This window comes from Cottoperca gobio, chromosome 23, assembly GCF_900634415.1.
Source record: "Cottoperca gobio chromosome 23, fCotGob3.1, whole genome shotgun sequence".
Lineage (NCBI taxonomy): Eukaryota > Metazoa > Chordata > Actinopteri > Perciformes > Bovichtidae > Cottoperca > Cottoperca gobio.
Window position 1 is genome coordinate 1,491,700 of NC_041377.1, and position 20,773 is coordinate 1,512,472.

General features: G+C 41.9%; 2 protein-coding genes across 2 annotated transcripts; one reads left to right on the plus strand and one right to left on the minus strand.

Moving 5' to 3' along the window:
• Positions 1-595: 595 nt before the first annotated feature.
• On the minus strand, positions 596-2,481 carry ascl1a (achaete-scute family bHLH transcription factor 1a). Its single transcript, XM_029462178.1, has 2 exons — positions 1,560-2,481; positions 596-1,458 (listed from the first exon to the last, which is right to left on the minus strand). Exon 1 carries the CDS (start codon positions 2,194-2,196, stop codon positions 1,573-1,575), a length of 624 nt encoding a protein of 207 aa, XP_029318038.1. The 5' UTR covers positions 2,197-2,481; the 3' UTR covers positions 596-1,458; positions 1,560-1,572.
• Positions 2,482-5,702: 3,221 nt separating this feature from the next.
• On the plus strand, positions 5,703-13,168 carry itfg2 (integrin alpha FG-GAP repeat containing 2). Its single transcript, XM_029462543.1, has 12 exons — positions 5,703-6,060; positions 6,782-6,877; positions 6,958-6,999; positions 7,082-7,259; positions 7,336-7,475; positions 7,758-7,906; positions 7,997-8,091; positions 8,173-8,226; positions 8,740-8,831; positions 8,914-9,031; positions 10,871-11,044; positions 13,026-13,168. The coding sequence occupies exons 1-12, from the start codon at positions 5,965-5,967 to the stop codon at positions 13,091-13,093; spliced, it is 1,302 nt and encodes a 433-aa protein (XP_029318403.1). The 5' UTR covers positions 5,703-5,964; the 3' UTR covers positions 13,094-13,168.
• The last annotated feature ends 7,605 nt before the right edge of the window (positions 13,169-20,773 follow it).

Below are 20,773 nucleotides of genomic sequence, written 5' to 3' on the forward strand. Positions count from 1 at the left end.
ATATGAAAGACGCCGGCAAAAGAAATCCCATTCATTCAAAATTAATATTTGTTTGTCTCAAAGTTTCACTTGATTGGGAAGTTTGGATGAAAATCCGAAGGTTACAACTTTGGTGCTTTGTCTAAGTTTCAGCCGGTTTGTGAGAACCATCATTTGACTCCTCGTGATCTACAGTCCAAACTATGAGGACACTTTAAAATCTCTTTCTTAGGAAGAATATGTATGCATCTTACAGCTGCTGATTTGTAGGTTTTATTAACTTGCTTTGAAATAAACGTTTTAAAGTGTTCACACCTGTAACACCAGATCGATTCTGTTGTAGATGCTTCAATATTACAAAAACGAAGCGGCAGATTTGGACATTGTGACTAAAAGGATGTAAGGAGCCACTATGTTGTGAAGTTTGACCGACTAAAAAGAAAATATAAAGTGCGTAGTATGTGCGTAAAAGTCCTTTACTGCTGTATCATAGTGCAGCTCCATCATTCCTTCTCCAATAACCTACTAACATGTGGGAAGATGAAACCAAAAGTCCCCTCATTCCTTTGAAAACACCCCAAAATAATGAGACATAGAAGAAAATTCAGTAGCAAATCATTTTATTCTTGGACTTGAGTGTAGAAAATATGGTTATAAGACTTTCAACATGTGTTTATGTGAAGACGATATAGAGCTGGCAGTATAACGAGACAATGCATGACCATCGCGCTCTGTTTGGACAATAGCTGCATAAGTTTTGATCATTGTGAACTTCATGACATAATGCAATAACATGGTGTTGCTATTAAATAAGACACGTTGGTGCTAGGAATAAAACGTCGGAGTATCAAACTCCTTCTGGAAACCTCGTGAACAGAAGAGCCAGAGAATAATAGACTACACGTCTACATAGGCAGGAGGTATAGAAGCAATATATAGACAAAATATATACAAAAGGATGTGTACAAAACATCTATAAATCTCTTACATACAAAAATATCTTAATATATTTCAAAAAAAGCGTTTGATATAGAATTTTATAGAATAAATCCTCGACTCGGAAGCATTTTCTGAATTAAAACGTCTGCAAGGTTTACCGAAGGGTTGGGAGTTCTGGGATTGGATTTAGCATAGATGAAGAGCGGCGTATTAAATAGTGTTTTAATGTGCTGCTGAAGAGCAATGAATTCACTTTAAGGTTTGTTGTTTTTGTTTATCATGGGCACAGAAGCTTGGATTCCCATGCTGCCAGGAGACCCGTGTTCCTTTTATTCCTTTGGTGCTGATCTCCGGCCTGATTTCCCCCAAAGTGTTTATGACTTTAAGGCCGTGTCTGTCTTTGTGTCAGTCCGGGAGGACCGGCCGTTAAGGCCCCGGGACCAACACGCGTTAACGGTGCGTCTTGTTCATGAGGACAGCCAGCCTCCTCCGGGACCATCCCAGGCGCACTTCAACAGTAAAGTGAGTTGATCCATATATCTGTGGGAAGAAGAAGAAACGGTTTAGCCACTGTTCAGGGTGATTACCATGAAGCATCTATAGTAGTGTCTGACATTAAGTCTGATATCCTCTAGTCTTACCTTATATAGATGCTCAGAACCAGTTGGTGAAGTCTAGCAGTTCCTGCTCTTCTGGACTGAGGGGGTCGTAGGAGCCCTCGTCGGATGAGTATGAGGACACCGGTGAACCTGCCATGGAGTTCATGTCAGCGGTGTATCCCTGCGACATGGTGGGTGACAGCACGCCGGACTGAAACGCCGCGCTCACCGCGTCGTGTTCGTCCAGCAGCTGCTGCAGGGCCCGGATGTACTCCACGGCTGAGCGCAGCGTCTCCACTTTGCTCATCTTCTTGTTGGCGGCTCCGTTGGGGACGTGCTCGCGCAGGGTGGCGAAGCCGTTGTTGACCAGCTTCACCCGGTTGCGCTCCCTCTCGTTCCTCCGCGCCACTGCGTGCGGCTGCTGCGGCGGAAGACTGTAGCCGAAACCCGCGAAATTCAGTCTCCGCTTGCACCGCAGCAGCTCCGGGGAGGTGGAGCGCTGCCTCTTGGGCTGCTTGGACCCCGACTTCCCGCTGCCCTGGCTGCTGCCGCTGCCGCTGGGGCTCAGCTGCATGCTCTGCGCCGCCGCGGAGGAAAAGAAACAAGCTGGCGGCATCATCTGCTGCTGGCTCATGCTAATTTCCATCTTGGCTGTGAAGTCCATTTCCAGTATAAACATAAATACAAACTTTTAAAGAATCACCAAGTCTCTGGGCGGTGCGTCCCGCTCGTGCCGTTCACGTGTTGGGGTCGTTTGACGCGCACTTGTTTCAATGTGGGCAGTCCGCTGGGCTGCTGCCTCGCGCGCTACTCAAAGCTACTCTGACTACTCGAGGAAAGACGCCACTGCTTTTCAATACGTTTGGATGTGGGGCTGGCCACGCCCCCCTGTCGCGTGGATTCACCTTGGGCTCCTGCCCCGGTGCCAGTGCGTTGCGCGCGCCGGACGCGTGCCACTTGAAGCACTAAACAAACAGTCCGTGGTGAGTTTCTTTTCTTCTTCTTTTCTATCTTGTGTCAGTTAGGTGAGCGCGGAGGAACGTGTTCAACACAAAGTCCCGTTCAGGACCAGAGTCGGTACTTTATACAAATAAACACGTTGGTGTTTGGCTCCGAAGAAAAACACCTGTTGTTCATTTTTAATATAATACAAATCAAATTTTGCAACTTTTATAAGGTTATATTTCCTAGTTGTTGTCATTATTTAGGAGCTCAAATATCACGATGAACGAGGAGATTGTAACTTTGACGAAGTGTCAGCCCAACATCAATCTGTCCTGAGGACTTCCCCGTGTGTGTCACTGAACTGACGCACTTCACAAATTACGTTTGCAAGTCTCATTTCAACAGAAGACATGAAAACAATCGGTCATAATGTGCATTTCTACATCAAGTCTGAAAATAATATGCAAATGTTTCTGAGAACAACTGATCATTAATTGTTTCGTTTACTAAAACACCCTCCTTAGCTTTACAGTGACGATCTATGCCTCATAATAAGAAGTCACATATGTTTTATCTTGAGGTTTGTCTTCGCAGCTCTGGACTAAACTGTGGTGCTGAAACACAGCTCACCTCGCTGCGAACCGTCCACATTTGTACAACATCCACAACATGCGGGAGTTTCTCTGAGAGCTCTGCATGTAAATCAGTTGCTCGCTCAAACGCAGTCTAGTTTTATTGTGAACATTACAGGCGCGTCTGAATGCCGCTCATTTCAGGGACCATTGTGCATCAGAGGCCGAATTTTCCACTTTGATTAGAGCAGATCATCAGCCTCGCACAGGCGGAACGGAGGGGCGCAAATCTGCGGAGGGGCCCTAAGAAGCTGTTTGGAGGGGCTTTGTGTATGATTTGATACACCCGATATGGTTACAGTAGCGTGTTCTGTCCATTATTGTCGCTTTGAAAAGTGCAGAATGATAAAACACGTCTTTCAGCGCGTAACAAACCCAAGACCAAACTGTATTAACCTCTCTGCTTTTCTGTTTGTGTTTGCGCGTGAATGTGAAGTAAAACAGAGAAAATCAGATTGTTTTTCACTTCATGTTCTAGTTTTTACTCATGAAGTTCTTCTCTATCCGTGATTTCCACGCGTGCGTACAATTAATGCCTGTGTGAGCGTGTGTTTGCGCGTGCACGTGTGCAGTAACACAGAGAGAAACCAGCTTCAAGATAGTTTTTCAGTTTGTGCGTAATTATTCCCTTTTATGCGCATGAAGTTCTTTCCATCAGGGCGTGCGTCTTTCGGTGCGTGCGTACAATCTATTTATATTTACGTGTGTGTGTGTGTGTGTGTGTGTGTGTGTGTGTGTGTGTGTGTGTGTGTGTGTGTGTCCACCTCTGTTTCTTTATTTCTGTGCTCGTGCGTCTATGCATGCGCATTCTGGAGAGGGGAGTGTAATAAATTGTGCAATTTATTACACTCCCCTCCAACCCACTCCCCCCACCACTAATACTTTCTTTTCTCCCCCCCACCCCCCTTATTCTCCCTCTCGCCCCCTTTTTTTGGCCCAGCAAGAGAGTTTAGAAAAGAAGCGTGGGTTCTATTCAGCCTCCCCCTGCACCCCTTCACCGTCGCCCGGCTTTCTGAAACCTATCCATGCCCTGTCAGTGTGCTTCCAGAGTCCAATTAGCGCTTTGTGAGGACTCTCTCTCTGCTGCTGCTGCTCTTCCAGAGGCTGGGAGGGCGCTCCTTTTTCTTGAGGGGCTTTCCAGTCATAGCTGAGTGTAATAATTAATATGACATCTGGGCGCCCGAGTTCTCCTCTAACCACTTTCTGTATTTCTCCCCTTTCTTTAGAGAGCTCACTGTGTGGAGACAACAAAACAAAAACTCATAAGTACCCATATCATCCACTTGTGTGTGATGTGAGGGATAATCTTCCAATTTGTTTGTCATTAAAAACAGTTTTTCTGACTGTTTTGTTTTCTTCCAGCAGGTGCAACATTAGTAATGCTTTGTTTAGCATTCTTTTACAGCACTTTTTATCCAACATACAAAATACATTTTTGCTTAAACTTTCTTGTAGCAGAAGTTAATTACTGTTAATTGATTTGTCAACACATCTGTAGTTCATTTAGTATTTAACACATTAGAGTTTTTAGTTATTTTAAAAGTTACAAAGAGTTTTTGTGACCAACTTTTTAATTAGTTTTTCACACCATTCAAGGATACTGTATGTTTACAGCCGACGACAAGAAGAACATATAAAGTGAGAAGAAGTAAATGTAGAGAGGGGGAAACTAAATATAGCCTACAATCCACCCACCTGTTACATGTGCTTTTAAAATAACTTTCTGTAATGGACTTCTGCCTGATGTTTGTACACACCTCCCTTCTTCAATGTGTTGTTTTCTGCCTGGCAAGAAAAGTTACAATTGCACGTCGCCCTCTAGAGGACAACATTAACATTAACTGGGAGGAAAATACAACTTTTTATCCACCAATGTTACAAAACTGTGCATTACCAGACAATAGTAGAAGGAATGTTAAATGGTAAACATAAGATAAGATAAACCTAAAAGATGCAGCTGTCCAGACTGCATATGTTAAGTTATCTTAAGTGCCAAATGAATGTTTTTAATGCAATGTTGCAATTGTTTTGGTAATACTTCTTTAAAAACATCACATATAAGGACAGCTGCAATTTATATCAATATAACTTCTTAGCTATTGTTTGCAATTATTGAAGTTTGAAACATCAGAAGAGTTCAAATGCCAAAACGTATATAAAGCCATTTTTAAAAAATGAATAAAGTACTTTGATTGACTTTCAATTGACTTGCACAATAAATAAATAAAAGATGATTTAGGTTTTTCATTTTTGGTTGCTGTTTTTAGATGTCTTATCGAAACACAAGTTTGACTGAAATTCAAATTAAATTAATACAGATGTGTTTTTGCAAAATAACCCTTTTAGATGTGTTAGTTATTAAGTATCTTGAATACAAGATCCTAACTTATAATTAGAATATTATTAATGATGTGTGCTGTGTTTGGTTGCACTTACCGCTAGACATCACTATTTTGTCCAATATTTAAATAAAACGACGGTGAAAATTCAACTTTATTACATCCCAGGTGTTAATTTGTATATAATTCCTACACTTTTATAGTAAAAAACACACTTTTAAACTAAAAACTAAAAGTACGAGAACCGCGGTAATGTTTGCGAAAGAGATAATTTGTCTCTCCTGAGTTGCCGTACTTTCTTAAATCATGTGCTTTTGTTTACAAGGAAGAAGCTAGCTACTTTAACACTATTAGCCATAACACATATATACAGGCTTTCAACTAATTCACCAAATACGTACGTTAGAAAGCAGCTAGGGAGGAAGGATGTTGTGTTATATCCTTATCTTTAGGAGGCTAATGCTCATTTTAGCTCCTTAGCGTATTAGAGCTAACGTTAGCTAAGCTAGTTTTTAGCTTACATTAGTAGCGATGCGGTCCCTGAACTACGTTCAACGTGTCAGCTTGGATTTCGCAGGAACTCTGTTTCCTCATGCGATCTGTCTGGGAGATGCAGACAACGACTCTGTAAGTAATCTGACTTCATCTGTTCATTCATGGATTTAATGCACCAACTTGCATCCAGAGCTGCGTTTAAGTGTGTTGTGGGAGTCGAGCAACGTAAACAAACGATGCAGACTTTAAAATGCTCAAAACTTGCATGTAATTTGCTGTGAGAACTTAACACTAACACTTTTGAATGCACTCTCCACACGAGGTTATGTTTGTAAAGTTGCAGACATAATTTATTTTAAAGTTAGCCTACGTTGATTTGAAATGAAGAAAAGATAAGTACTTGAATGCATCATCTCTGGACAGGAATAAAGTCACAAAACAAAAGTTCTGTGTGCAACATATTCAAATAATGAAAGCTTCTTGCTCCCCAAACAAGTCATTTGGGAGACTTCACCTTCGACAATGTGACACTGATTTACATTTTTCTCATTTGTGTGACGTTGAGTAACCATTTAGCCAAGATTAAATACAAGTATGGTTAGTTGCAGCCCTAAATTGTACCTGTACATGCGAGGTGACGTCTACAAATGGTCATGTTGAGTATACTTGGGAGCATTAATTCAGTGTGTCTGCAGTCTTTTAAGCCAACACACCTGATGCAACATGGTGACCAGTATACACTACATGTGTGGCCACTCTCCCACATTTCTCCCTCCCTTCTTTCTTTTTTAGAAACCAGAAGATAAATAAGTCACACCATGATTAAGACTCTGTCTGTCTGTCTTCCCTGCAGTTGAACGAGCTGGTTGTGGGGGACACCAAGGGAAAGCTTTTTGTGTACAAGAATGATGACTCCAAACCCTGGGTCACCAGAACCTGCGTGGGCATGGTCAGTGTGGAAACCAGAACACCTTTATGATTTAATAATGGATGTATGTCTCTTACTCGTGTAATGTCTTGGTTTGGCAGCTGACCTGTGTTGCAGTTGGAGATGTCTGCAACAAAGGAAAGGTAAGAAGTGATGAATGAATATTTCATATTGTTTGGTGGTGAAGTTCCCAACGTTGTGTTTCCCCCCCCCCCTGTTTGGCAGAACTTTGTGGTGGCTGTGGGTGCAGAGGGTTGGTTTCACCTCTTTGACTTGACGGCTGCCGCTGCGAGTAAATCAGATTCATCCAGTCAGCATGAATTCATGTCCTTTGAAGACCAGAAGCCGCTCTTCACACAACATATTCCTGCCAACACCAAAGTCATCCTCATCAGTGATATCGGTAAATAACCTTCGTGTGTGTTGTGTTCATCCGGTCGTGCTTTTTTGAGTTGGACTGCAGAATGTTTGTGCTGTAGACGGCGATGGCCGCAGCGAGCTGGTGGTGGGCTACACAGACCGAGTGGTGCGAGCTTTCCGTTGGGAGGAGCCGTCTGAGGGTTCAGAGCCGGGGTCCGGTCAGCTGGTTCTGCTGAAGAAGTGGCTTCTGGAGGGGCAGGTACACTTCAGCTTCACTCATCGTTATCTCAACAGAACGGAAACTGTGAGGCGCTCGTGTTGAAGGGGAGCAACAGAGTCTGGCTTCATAACATACTGCACATATGTAGTCATTCATAAGAAGAATCTTTAAGCTATTATCAACAACTAACTAAATTAAAGTGGAACATAATTCTCTTGCGTTGAACTTCAACCAAAACAGGAAATTCAATACATTAAAGATCAATTTATAGACCGTGAAATCGCACAAAGTGGAGCCTGAATGCTGACGTCTGTGGTGCAGGTGGACAGCTTGTCAGTGAACCCCGGTCCAGAGGGTTTACCAGAGCTGATGGTGTCGCAGCCCGGCTGCGGCTACGCCATCCTGCTGTGCTCCTGGACGCAACAGGACTCCAGCAGCTCTGGAGAAGAAGCCCCCGCCACCCCTGGGAGGTCGACACCGTTACAAACACAACTTCTAGACTTGTAGACATAAGAAACTGCGATTGTTGACATTAAACGTGCTTTGATTTCTGTGCTCAGTGAGGGGCCTTCCAGAGACGTAGTTCTCCATGTGACCACCGGGCGGATACACAACAAGAACGTCTCCACTCATCTCATCGGCAGCATCAGTAAAGGTGCCCGTCACCTGTGCACAACGCTACCTGTAGATAACTCATGAGTTATATATTGGTGCTTTATAATCTGTTTTTCAACAGGCTCAAAAGAGGAATCTTCTAAATGTGGGCTGTTCGCTCTCTGTACGTTAGACGGTAAGTTATGGGTTTTTTTGGGGGGGTCCCTGTAGTGCTGAAGATCCAGGAGTTCAGGTATTTACTCAGCAAGGCACATGTGTTGTACTCCACTCTGTCTGTGGAGGAGCAGTGATGCTCTGCGTCAGGATCCTCCTGGCAGCAGCAGATAACAGCTGGAGTCCATCAATAATAAAGAAGACGATCCAGCGGGATTATCATCCCTGAAAGCTTCCAGCTCGCTCTCACAATCTCCCTCTTGTGACACCTCGATGAGCCCGCACAGAGGAAAGAAATTACAATACAATTCGAGCTTAAAGAATTATTATAAATATTCAGAGAAACCGTATTTCTGGGATTATTTGTCAAGGACACGACAGAGAGGAAGTGAAGATGTTTGGACCTCAGGGCTTTATTATAGCTCTTCAAAACAATCTAAGAATCAGGTTTTGTCAGAGAGCACTTCTAACGAGCATTTCATGGTATTTAAATATTAATATACTTCAATATTACACTTGTCTTTAAATGTTACAGGAACCCTGAAGCTGATGGACAGCTCGGAGCAGCTGCTGTGGTCCGTGCAGGTGGATCATCAGCTGTTTGCGCTGCAGAAGCTCGACGTTACTGTGAGTGTCGTCTGTGTATTTGTGTCATTCCAGATCCAGATTCTGTTCTGGAGAGGTGGTGAAGATGTGTTTCTGCTTGCAGGGCGACGGCAGAGAGGAGGTGGTGGCGTGCGCCTGGGATGGTCAAACCTACATCATCGACCACAATCGGACTGTCGTGCGGTTCCAGTTCGATGAGAACGTCAACGCCTTCTGTGCGGGTGAGGAAGCTCGTACTACTAGATCTTCAAGAAACATACACTATATACAAACATACGTCTCACCCCAGACGATGGGATTCATCCACTCACACGGCCCCCTGTGTGCCGGCCCCCTGTGTGCCGGCCCCCTGTGTGCCGGCCCCCTGTGTGCCGGCCTGTTGCTTTGCAGAAGGTTTTAACAGAAACGCCTCACGACACCAGCAGGTGGCGACGTTTAGCTTTGCTTTCGCTCTGCCGCCTACTTTCTTTCCTCCGTCTTCCCTTTTCAAATCTTCTCTGCAGTGTTTGAACAAACCACCGTTTATTGTAGGGCGCTAATAAAACACACGGACAGAAGAGAGCGGAAGAAAGAGACGAGAGACTTTGTTCCACCTGCTCGATTCCATGGGGGGGGGACAGGTGTGTGTGTGTGTGTGTGTGTGTGTGTGAAGCTGGCTCTGCCACAGAGACACATATTAGCAGCAGAGCGTTGCTGATGTGTTCATTGGGATTCACAGGACACACACACACACACACACACACACACACACATCACAGCACGGCCCCCACAGTTTGGTTTTTTAATAGTTTTCAGCACATTAGCAGTTTTCATTTCCTCTGCTGTCCACAGATTGTTTTTCAAAAATATGTAGACACAAAAGTTTAATTGTGCACACGAGCAATTAAAAAATGTCAGGGGAAAAAAATCAACAATGTTTTCTAGAATTAAACGTTCCAGGATCATTAATCCGATACCTCCACGATGTCTGTCTGTAGAGCAGGGGGGGGCATTTTATTTTTACAACATCCTTCGAGGGCCGTATTAATTATTGAACTCATAACCTCTGCAACATTGTTTTAAGACGCAGCCCGTTCATTTCACTTTGTATCCTGTATCTTTTGTTTCATCAGAAATCCTTTATTAGTCCCACAACGGGGACATTTATCTCGTCACAGCAGAAGAACATATGAAGTAAAAAGGAAGTACACAATAATGAAATAGAATAAAACATAATATAAGTACCAAGTGGTTGATATAAATAAAGTGAGTATTGCACATGGCAGTGATAACTGCACAGCAGTGGTGGGACAGTGTGTTCTTGGTGTGGGGGTCTCCCTCTCTATCTGTCCATGTTTGTATGTTCCGCTCTGCAGAGAGCTGCTTGTTGGGTCAAACTCCACCGAAGAGCGTTAACTTTATCCAAACACTCGTCCTGTCAGCTCGTGCAGTTCGGCATGTCTCGTGGTGTAATGATGCTCGAGATTATTTTTCATCACCGCACAAACTCGACTCACTGGCCTTTAACTTCCCCAGAGAAACAATCGTTTGTCCATTTCTCCTGGAACATTCCACATCCAGCTGTCTCTTGTTTACACTCGCCACGCTGCGTTCACTGATGTCAACGACAGTCTCGTTTAATATTGAAGTTTTTTGACATGACGTGACCACGTGATGACACGTTCCGCTCGTGTTGTGTTCAAGGACCCTGACCTTGGCCAGGAAAAACAGTCAATCGCCTGTTTTAGGATTTTTTTCCGTGTGTTTATGAATGACCTCGAGGGCCGGATCAAATGGTCTCGTAGGTCATATACGGCCCGGAGGTTCCCCACCCCTGCTGTAAACGATTTACCAATTTGACCCACTTGGTCCAGAACCCTATCTTTCTGAACATAGCTGTAATTGACTATCTATCCACTCCTGTATTGTGCGGCGTTCAGGAAGTAACCAGCGTTTCTATAGAAAACATGTTTGATATCCCCTCCAGCTAAATGTGCTTTTCCTCCCGACTCGCCACGTATCCAGTACAAACGTCTGTAACGTGTGTAGTTACAGAGTGCTCTGTGTGTGTGTGTTTGCAGGTCAGTACACATGTAAGGAGGGTAAGAACAGCCCCTGTCTGGTCTATGTGAGCTTCAATCACAAAATCTACATCTACTGGAAGGTGGAGCTGGAGCGCATGGAGTCCACCAACATGTTACGGGTCCTGGAGGAGAACCCCGACTTTAAGAGCCACCTGAAGGTGCTGGGAGTCGGTAAGTACAGGGAGCTGGGTCTCCTCTGTTTGTTGTTGTTGTGATGGGACATCCAGTTGTGCCTCTGACCTGAATACTGACGAGGAAGAATACGAATGTTCCCCACAGGACAGATTCTCACTGTTGACAAGATGCTGCTCGCGGGCAGTTTAATGGGCCTCATGCGGAAACGACTGGTACAAACAGACTCGCTGTCGGATTTAGAATTGAACACATTTGAATTAATTCTGTTTTGATTTTATTAACATAATTTGATGTGAACGTGGTGCAGCTTTAGGGGTGTGTGTGTGTGTGTGTGTGTGTGTGTGTGTGTGGTCCAGACTGTGTGTGTGTCAGTCAACTGTTCTGAAAGGTATTTTTAGAGTGGCTGTAATCCACGATGACAGAAGCCGAGGACGCTGCTCTCTGACTCGTCTCGCTGTCGTCCGGCTTCTTTCCGTCACAAACACGATGTTTAACTCAGTCGCTGGTTAATCATTGTGAATGTGAACGTGAGGATAAATCTGATTTAAACTACGACTGCGTGTGTTTGGTCTGCTTGATGACCAGCGAGTGAAACCTCTTGAGTGAGGAAGAACAGATGGTGACACGCAGGAGCTGCTGGAGCTTTGTGATGGCAGAAGAAAACGCAGGTTCCAGCTGATTTGAAGCCTCGTGATGGAGTCGGCGTAGCTTCCTGCTGCCTCTGTTAATAATTCAACCTCTGGGCCTGTTTCTGTTGACCAGGATTGCACTGGCTTGTTACTTAACGCAGTGTGATGTAGCAGCCGGGGGGCGAGGGAACGGAGAGGAGGAGAGATTTCAGTAAAAAAACAACTGTGTCTGATATGTTGAGTTTGTAAACGTGCACGTCTCAACCAAAGGGCACAAATGTGCATTTAATTTCATATGCAGTTTTCTGAAAACACACAGCCATTATATACACAGAACTACAAACTGAACTACAAACTGAACTACAAACTGAACTACAAACTGAACTACAAACTGAACTACAAACTGAACTACAAACTGAACTACAGAACTACAAACTGAACTACAAACTGAACTACAAACTGAACTACAAACTGAACTACAAACTGAACTACAAACTGAACTACAAACAGAACTACAGAACTACAAACAGAACTACAGAACTACAAACATAACTACAGAACTACAAACAGAACTACAAACAGAACTACAAACATAACTACAGAACTACAAACTGAACTACAAACTGAACTACAAACTGAACTACGAACTGAACTACAAACAGAACTACAAACAGAACTACAGAACTACAAACTGAACTACAAACTGAACTACAAACTGAACTACAAACTGAACTACAAATTGAACTACAAACTGAACTACAACTACAAACTGAACTACAAACTGAACTACAACTACAAACTGAACTACAAACTGAACTACAACTACAAACTGAACTACAAACTGAACTACAACTACAAACACTAAGAGGAGACTCTCACCCTGACCTCTACACATGTCTCAGACTCTTCCTCGCCTTCACCTTAAACACCGACCGTTAGCCAACGGGTGACGATGAAGAGTCTGTAAGTCTTCATCACGAGGGCGGAAGGTTTCTGAATGCAGACAGTTCTTCCTGAGATCAAAGTCACAACTTTAACGAGAGAAACTGTGAAAAACAACACACACACACACACACACACACACACACACACACACACACACACACAGGGTCCCCTCTTCTCTGAATAGACCTGATTCACAGCCTGAATGTTTATGATGATATGAGTCTGGCCTTAAATCACGAGCATTTTCAGATTGCAGAGTGTAGTTTGATGAGGTCATCAGGCGGCGCCTCGGGCTGTGATGAGGTACATTTACGACTTTAATCCCGGAAAGTCTGAGTTTTTCCTCTGAATATTAGACGACCCTAAGACACCATTGTAGTTTGACTCCCTACCAAAGAAGAAGAAGTTTAAACTTCTGTATTCCTTGTGTTTCTCCTCCCCAGACACCGAAGACCCGGCAGCCGTGAGAGCGGCGGTGGCGAATGTTCTCTACAAGGATTCACAAACTTAGCACTCACACACACACACTGCTGTCGTCCCGCCCCACTGTAAATACTCTGTTAATAAACGCTGATGGTCTTCTGTGCTGCTGCTCGTGTTATTGGCTGTGCTGTCAGATGGTATTCAGTGCGCTCAGGTTGCTGGGAGAGGATGGAAGCATGAGGCACAATGCAGGGAAACCCCAACGTGTGTGACCTCCAGTGAGTGAGGAGCGTTGTGCCGCCGCCCTTATAGGATCCTGCAGACCCTTAGAAAGAGAGAGAGAAGGGTAAATGCCAACCTCTCATGTCTCCTGCGTGTCTGCCCTTTAGACGACGTGCCAGGCTTCAGCTACAGGACCATGTTCCTGCTCAAAGCTCCACAGATCAAGTTGTTTAAAATCCTCCTCATCACTATCTCCCGTCGTCTGTGTCGTATGGAGGTGGAGCTTTAATATCTCTACTGATAGGAGGACACATGTAGCTCCAACACAGACTCATCACATGTTGGGCATCTTACTCCAAAGTTAAGTAATTACACATGAAGTAGGTGCAAGGTTAATGAGGAGAGGGAACGTCTGCACACATGCGAAGCTGATCCAAACATCACAAACTAGCTGGAAGGAACTGAAGCACATTCAAATAAAGGGAATAAAACTTTATTGATCCCAAGAGGGGACACAAAGTGCACGTTTAAATGAGTGCTATGGTTGAAGTGATGGAGATTAATAACGGTGTACACCACACTGATGCTACTTGGTGTTTGTATCAATATAAAGCTATTATATAAATGTATTATAGAATATGATGCAAACATTAGAACATATCGTAATATTGTATAATATGGTTAATTATAATAATATGGGACACACCAGAAACTATTTCGCAATATCATTTCTGTATGGGATGTTATTGCTTCTTCTATTTGTTTTATTATTATTTTATGGAAAATGTATGTTATTTTCTCAATAACTTGCATGTAATGTGACTCAAATGTAATATCAAACTGTAATATATACTGTAATACTGTGTATATATATAGATATAGAAAGATATATATATTTATATGTATATTATATTTATATATAATTATAAATATATATTTATATATATATATATATATAATATATATAATATATATAGAATATATGTATATATATATATATATATTATATATATATATATATATATATATATATATAGATAGATATATAAATTACATTTATATATATATAAATATATATTTATATACACAGTATTACAGTATTATATATATATATATATATATATATATATATATATATATCTATATATTATATATATATATATATATATATATATATATATATATATCTCGCCCAGGCCTAATAAGGGTTGTATATATATATTTATATATATATATATATTTATAAATATATATATACTATATATATATATTATAATATATATATATATATATATATATATCTATTATAATATATATATACATATATATATTATATAATATATATATATATATATATATATCTAATATACATATATAGATATATTTATATATATATATATATTTATATTTATATACACAGTATTACAGTATTATTATATATTATATATATATATATATATATCTCGCCCAGGCCTAATAAGGGTTGTTAATGACTTATCATTCATCATGAAACAATTGCTTTGTCGTGTACTTTATGATTTATAGTGGTAACAACATGTTTATGATATGTCAGATGATATGTTCCTGTCGTATCACAAAGTCAACACATGTTCAGCTGCAGTTTGTCCTTATAAGGGCGTTCCTGTGCAGTAAGCTCAGGCCGATGTGTGTTTACGACCATTAATGGTGAAGCAGCCGATGCACCGTGTTGTCCTTATGGATCTGTTCCACATGGACTTACGTCTGTCAGCTTGTGGCTCCCTGAGGAGACGTCGGCCCGTTCAGTATGCACTGTCCTCCTGGTGTCCAGGGATGTGATGTCACTTTCACTCCCAAAGCAGCCTGGACATAAAACATCTCTGACATTTGACCCGGGGTCGTGAGCACACGGGGGGAACGGCCTTATCGTGGTCTAACTGAGTGTGTGTGTGTGTGTGGATTTGTCTGCAACTATTTTAGCTGCATACACTCTTATATCTTATATTAAATTCCCCTTTTTTTAGCAGCGTATTTCCATCTGGGAGTACGGACTTGTGTTCACTTCACTCGGGAGTTAGAAGCTTATCGTGGCCCCACAGCAGTGACTCAAGTAGAAGAATGTCTCATGACCCGGTTACTGTGGTTCATATTGTCGGGTCGTGAGGTTTTGGGATCATTTTGACGCCTTATGGAGTAAATGTTAAAGTCTAGAATTCCAAAATGACTATTATGGCACTATTACGACACATGGAGACAACAGAGAGACAGATTTCACTTCTTTGTTTGTTTAATAATCCTTTTTAAATATAGATACTTATTACACTTGTATATATTTAATTTCTTTATTTTCTTTGTGTCATTTTTCTTTTAATTTTCTTTTAATTTAAACTTAATTTTTTATGTTTTCTCATGAAATATTTTCTTTTGTTTAACTTTTTATTTTAAAAAGGTAATTTTGTGTTTTTGTATTTATTTATTTCATTGTATATTATCTTTTTATTCATTCAATATTTTAATTATTTTATATAAAAATATATACTTTGTACATTTTATTCCCTGTGTTTTGTTTTTTAAGTTTCATCATTTATTAATTGTTGTGTTTTTCTGCCTTTTATCTCTTTATTCTCCAATATCTCGATGTAATGCCACGTTCTTCTGATTATCTGCTCTATGTGTTCCACTTCTATTCCTATTTACCTCTAAGTATGTGCACCTGCCACTGCTCACCTGTTTCAGACAGGTGTGGCCTTCACTGACAGACTAAATGTTTGTGTCACTTACAGAATGCTCACAGAATAATCAACGTGCAGCAAATGCTGAACTCTCCGACCGACACACTGACGTCACCGCCGGAGCTGCACTGCTAACGTTTAAGGTACGACTTCATTCTGGAGGCCACAAGCCAAGAAGGTTGACCATGTACCGTGACTTTAATATCTCTTAAAGACCACAGCCATGAGACACGTACTGAGTAACACACCCATCACGAGGAGCCCGTCCATAGAAGCTGACAGCATGCAAACACACTCCCTCCAGGCTGCTCTGCTCTGAACGGACGCCTTAGTATCAGATACGTATTATATAACGTGTTCTTTCAAATACAATATCAAACATCTGTTTTGCAGCCTAACTTTGACACATCTTCAGTTTAAGGACTAACCCGGTTTCAGATATGAAGTTTAGGCTTTTTATAATTTTTTTAAAGATCTGAATAGAGAAGGAATTAAAATGATTACTTCAAAGGAGCTTTATAAACTTCTTTTCCGCCAAAGTCTTGAAAGCTTAATCTGCTAAAAATGAAATCTCCTCTGTGATCTGAACACAAAGTGACAGCCGGCCCCTTCACAAGGCACACATTGCATCTTCCACAACCTCCAGCGCCGGGTCGCCGTCAGGCAGCCGCTGTCACTTCTGTAAATATGTGCTATGAGTGCAGACAATCTGTTGTCATGGTGCTGGGGCTGACCCACTGGTCCCACAAGCTCCGACCTACTGCTCGGGTCTTGGTGTCAGGAGGTTCATTCTCCTGTAACGTCCTAACAAACCATATCATCGTTAATCTATTGCAGTATAAAGCTGCCCAACAATCACTCGATGAAATCCAAGTGTCTGCTGTGCGTGGCATGCTACAGGGTACTGCAGGAGACACATGACGCATACTGGATCTCCAGCTGGATCTGAATCTGAATTTTATGCCTAGAAACATTCCTGGAGCAAGAAACTCTGTAATCTGTAGTTTACTATAGTCCCAGGGAGTGATTCACTCTCAACGATCATTTAAACATCTCGTACATCTTGAATGCAATGCTGATGAATCACAAGTGGCTGCGTTTGCTTGAATGCATGAGTGTAATTATGCGCGGGCTTTGAAAGCACACGACGCCGCAGAAATAATGGACTTTTAACAAGACTACATTTACATGAAAGCTATAGTTACTTATGAAACACATTGTTAGAGATCAGTGTTAACAAACCTTTTGGCCTCTTATAAAATCAGGATTTCCTTCTAGACTGTCGATGGTTTCATTTCAACAAGTCCTCTGAACTCACCGACATGACAGGACATGACATGAGCTCCATCACGTTCCATCTTCAGCTCCGAGCCTCTGAGGGAACTGACACCGCTGATTAACAGCTTCCAATTTTGTCTGCAGGCTTAAATGTGCTGCGCTTCATCATCCGCTCACGCTCTGTGCGTTAACAGCCAGTGGTTTTATCTCCGCAGATGCAGAGAGGATTTCTATCTGACTGGCTGCTTTTATTATACAATATATTTTATGCACGCAGTTAAAAATGTCAGCCAGTGTTCTGATGAACAGCACGCCTCCAATGCGACTGGCTAAGTGGCACTTTGAGATTAAGTATGAAAGGTAGTACATGCAAAGATGAATAGAAAGATAATGTTTGGTTTAATCCCACATAATGTTTTCAGCGTATGGGATTTATTTTGGAGCGCCTTTTTTAAGATGCAATACAGAATTGAGTATTTTTATACAGCAAAGAAAGTAGGAATATTTCTCCCACAGAATTGAGTTGTAGTTGCACGTTTTTTGCAGGTTCCTGTCGTGTGTCTGCCTGGTCAAATGGACTTATGTTCTACCATATGGCCTCGTAACAGTTCACAAACTTAACCTGTGCAACACTTCAGAATATACCTCGACAACTAATGTTAGAAGTCGTCCGTCTGCAGCTGCACTGAGACACACGGCCTGTTGTGCAGCTAAATGCTTAACAAACATGCTAATGTTGGCGTGCCGGCTGCCGGCTTACATGTTTGTCTGCTTTTTCAGGCACTTCCACGTTATTCAGTGCCAACTCTGATATCTCGTAGCTTTCAGAAAACGAGAAACTTCTCGGATGCTGACGTGACTGCTGTTTACAGTTCAGAAAATTGAGCATTGACGTTGCATATTAATTTCCATGTAATTCTTTCTGGGCAAAAGCTTGAATGTTTCTCTGGAGCATCTCCCACTCACTGGCTCTGAGTTACTAAACAGCCGCCTCACAATAGAGGACCTGGTCAGATCAATACTCCCCTCGCAGCAGCCCGACTTCACTCTCAAGGGTTTAGGCTTGTGGGTCATTCCCACTGAGTTAATAGAGCCTACATGGCTGCACTGTGTGTGTGTTTGAATGAAACCCTTCACCAGATGGAGGGAGCAGATACTATTGATAGAGACGAAGGACAAAAAGAGATGGAAAGCTATTTCTGGTGACAGACAAACTAAATAAACAAGCTGTGATGAGGGTTTGGATGGAGGAGTTGACTGCGCTTGTATCAAAGGTCTGTGACAAAGGAAAAGTCTCAGTGCCCACAGCAGCTGAGCTTTCCACACACTGTAATCATGTGAAGCAGAAAATCCAAAAAAGTAAACTGCAAATTAAAGTTTCATATGGAGGATTAAAATCCTTTTTAGCCATGCTAACAGTAAAACTCTAGCCATCAATGTTCAGTCAGACTCTACTGGATAGATTTAACACTCATGATCCTCAGAGGATTAATCCTCCTGACTTTGATGATCCTGAGACTTTTCCTGTAGCGCCGCCATGAGGTTGACATTTAAATCTTTCATTGAAATGTTTGTTTGGTTGCCATGAAGTTTAGTTACATTTTGTGATCCTCTGACTTTTCATCCAGCGCCACCATCAGGTCAAAATGTATATTTGTTATACTGACAATAGGTACTGTTATTTATTTCTAAATACCTGTAAAACTTATAGCATTCTTATCAGCCTCATCTGTAGCCTATTTTGTGTTGGTTGTGCTAATCAGCAAATGTTAGCATGCTAACACACTGATGGGGAACATTATACCTGCGTAACATCAGAATTTTAGCATTGTTAGCATGCTAACACACTGATGGGGAACATTATACCTGCGTAACATCCAAATTTTAGCATTGTTAGCATGCTAACACACTGATGGGGAACATTATACCTGTGTAACATCAGAATTTTAGCATTGTTAGCATGCTAACACACTGATGGTGAACATTATACCTGCGTAACATCCGAATTTTAGCATTGTTAGCATGCTAACACACTGATGGGGAACATTGTGAGCATGTTAGCATGCTGACGTTAAGCCTATAGCTCAAAGTATAGCCTCCCAGTGCTGCTAGCATGGCTGTACTGTTAGTACTGTCAGTCTACCTCAGAGAATTAATTCACCAAATGTTGCAGTGTGTGCTTTTACTCCTCTGGGTGGAGATTTATTTTAGTCATAAGTGTGCCGCTCTACTGCAATCTCAACATCTGCCCTCTAAATGAGAAGAGCCTCCACATGCATACTTTATGGGAGGGTGAGACGCACTGCTTTATGCAACTGCTGTTCTGCACAGACAGAATGGTGCATCGGCTGCAGCCTGAAGCTCAAGAAGACAACGCATCTTCTTTCTTTTCTCAGTGTGTGTGGTTCAAGACGAAGCATTTGCTGTGCAAATAATGATGCTTTCCTAGCAGAGGAAGTGTTACCTGCTGCAGTGTTAACAGGATGTGGTGTGCAAAGTGACTCAAAACAAGAGAGGGGGTGTACTGAGGAGGAGGGGGGGGGTCTTCTCTAACAAGGTTTGTTGTAAATTTATGTTCCTGTAATGTTCTTTCCCCCGTGTTGCATGGCTTACCGGTGCCGGGGGCTGTCACACAGAGCGTAACTGGAAAGATTGCATCGCCTGACAGCTCTGAGACGATGACTGCAGTTTGTCGTGACAACCCAGCAATGAAACACCGAACACATGCAGATGTGTCCCTGAACAAACAAAGGATTTCTTTTGTGGTGACTCATTTTGACATTTCTTTAGCAGGTTTACCATCGGGTCTCATTAGTTTAGCCGTCTGATATTGTTATTCATGTGCTTTTCACAGTGGCATCTGTAATATAATAATACAGCACAGACTTGTGAGTCATAAAAGACATAAAATTCGGACTCGACTGAGACGTGACCATCAAAAGACTTGAGGCAAGTGTTTGTATTTCTAGGGTTCAAGTTTCACACTAAATTGTTGTGAAAAGAAACATTTGAGCAAGTGTTATGACTCCCACAATGCATTGCTTTCACAGCAATATAGTGTATAAGAATAGAACAGGTCACTGTTAGAATGTCACTGTAAATGTACATCAAAGTCTTAAAGTGTATGCTGTTATATTCATATATATATAATATAATGTCAATAAAGCAAATAGCCGCATTTAAAAAGATTAATGTCGATTTGATTTATTGTCTGTTTAGCACCAGCTTGAATATTCAATTATGAGGCCTGTGCACGGAAAGGACTTCAGGTTTCAATTATGTAAAAACTAAAACAGCAACATTAACACATCATTGCTTCAGAGACCTGGAACACATCCTGATTATAAAGCCCTGACGCTCGCTCTGACTTGACTTGGACTGTTTTCTGTCTGTCGTGGAAGAAGGCCTTCAATGGCCAGAGGGGTCAACTGTCTGAGCCCCCCGGTGCTGTGGGAACATCTGCTTTCTCTGCTCTGATATGACGGGGTTCTTTATATAGCAGAATGTACCAGTGAAGGGCACACGCAGTATGGGGGTGTATGCTGAGTGCAGACCAT

What these genes read in the sequence shown, in the direction of transcription:
- itfg2 (XM_029462543.1), top strand. Translation starts at nt 5,965, where the DNA reads ATGCGGTCCCTGAACTACGTTCAACGTGTCAGCTTGGATTTCGCAGGA. An exon ending in GAGATGCAGACAACGACTCT is followed by an intron (nt 6,061 to 6,781) that starts GTAAGTAATCTG and finishes TCTTCCCTGCAG; the next exon opens with TTGAACGAGCTGGTTGTGGG. An exon ending in GCCCCCGCCACCCCTGGGAG is followed by an intron (nt 7,907 to 7,996) that starts GTCGACACCGTT and finishes TTCTGTGCTCAG; the next exon opens with TGAGGGGCCTTCCAGAGACG.
- ascl1a (XM_029462178.1), bottom strand. Translation starts at nt 2,196, where the DNA reads ATGTTTATACTGGAAATGGACTTCACAGCCAAGATGGAAATTAGCATG.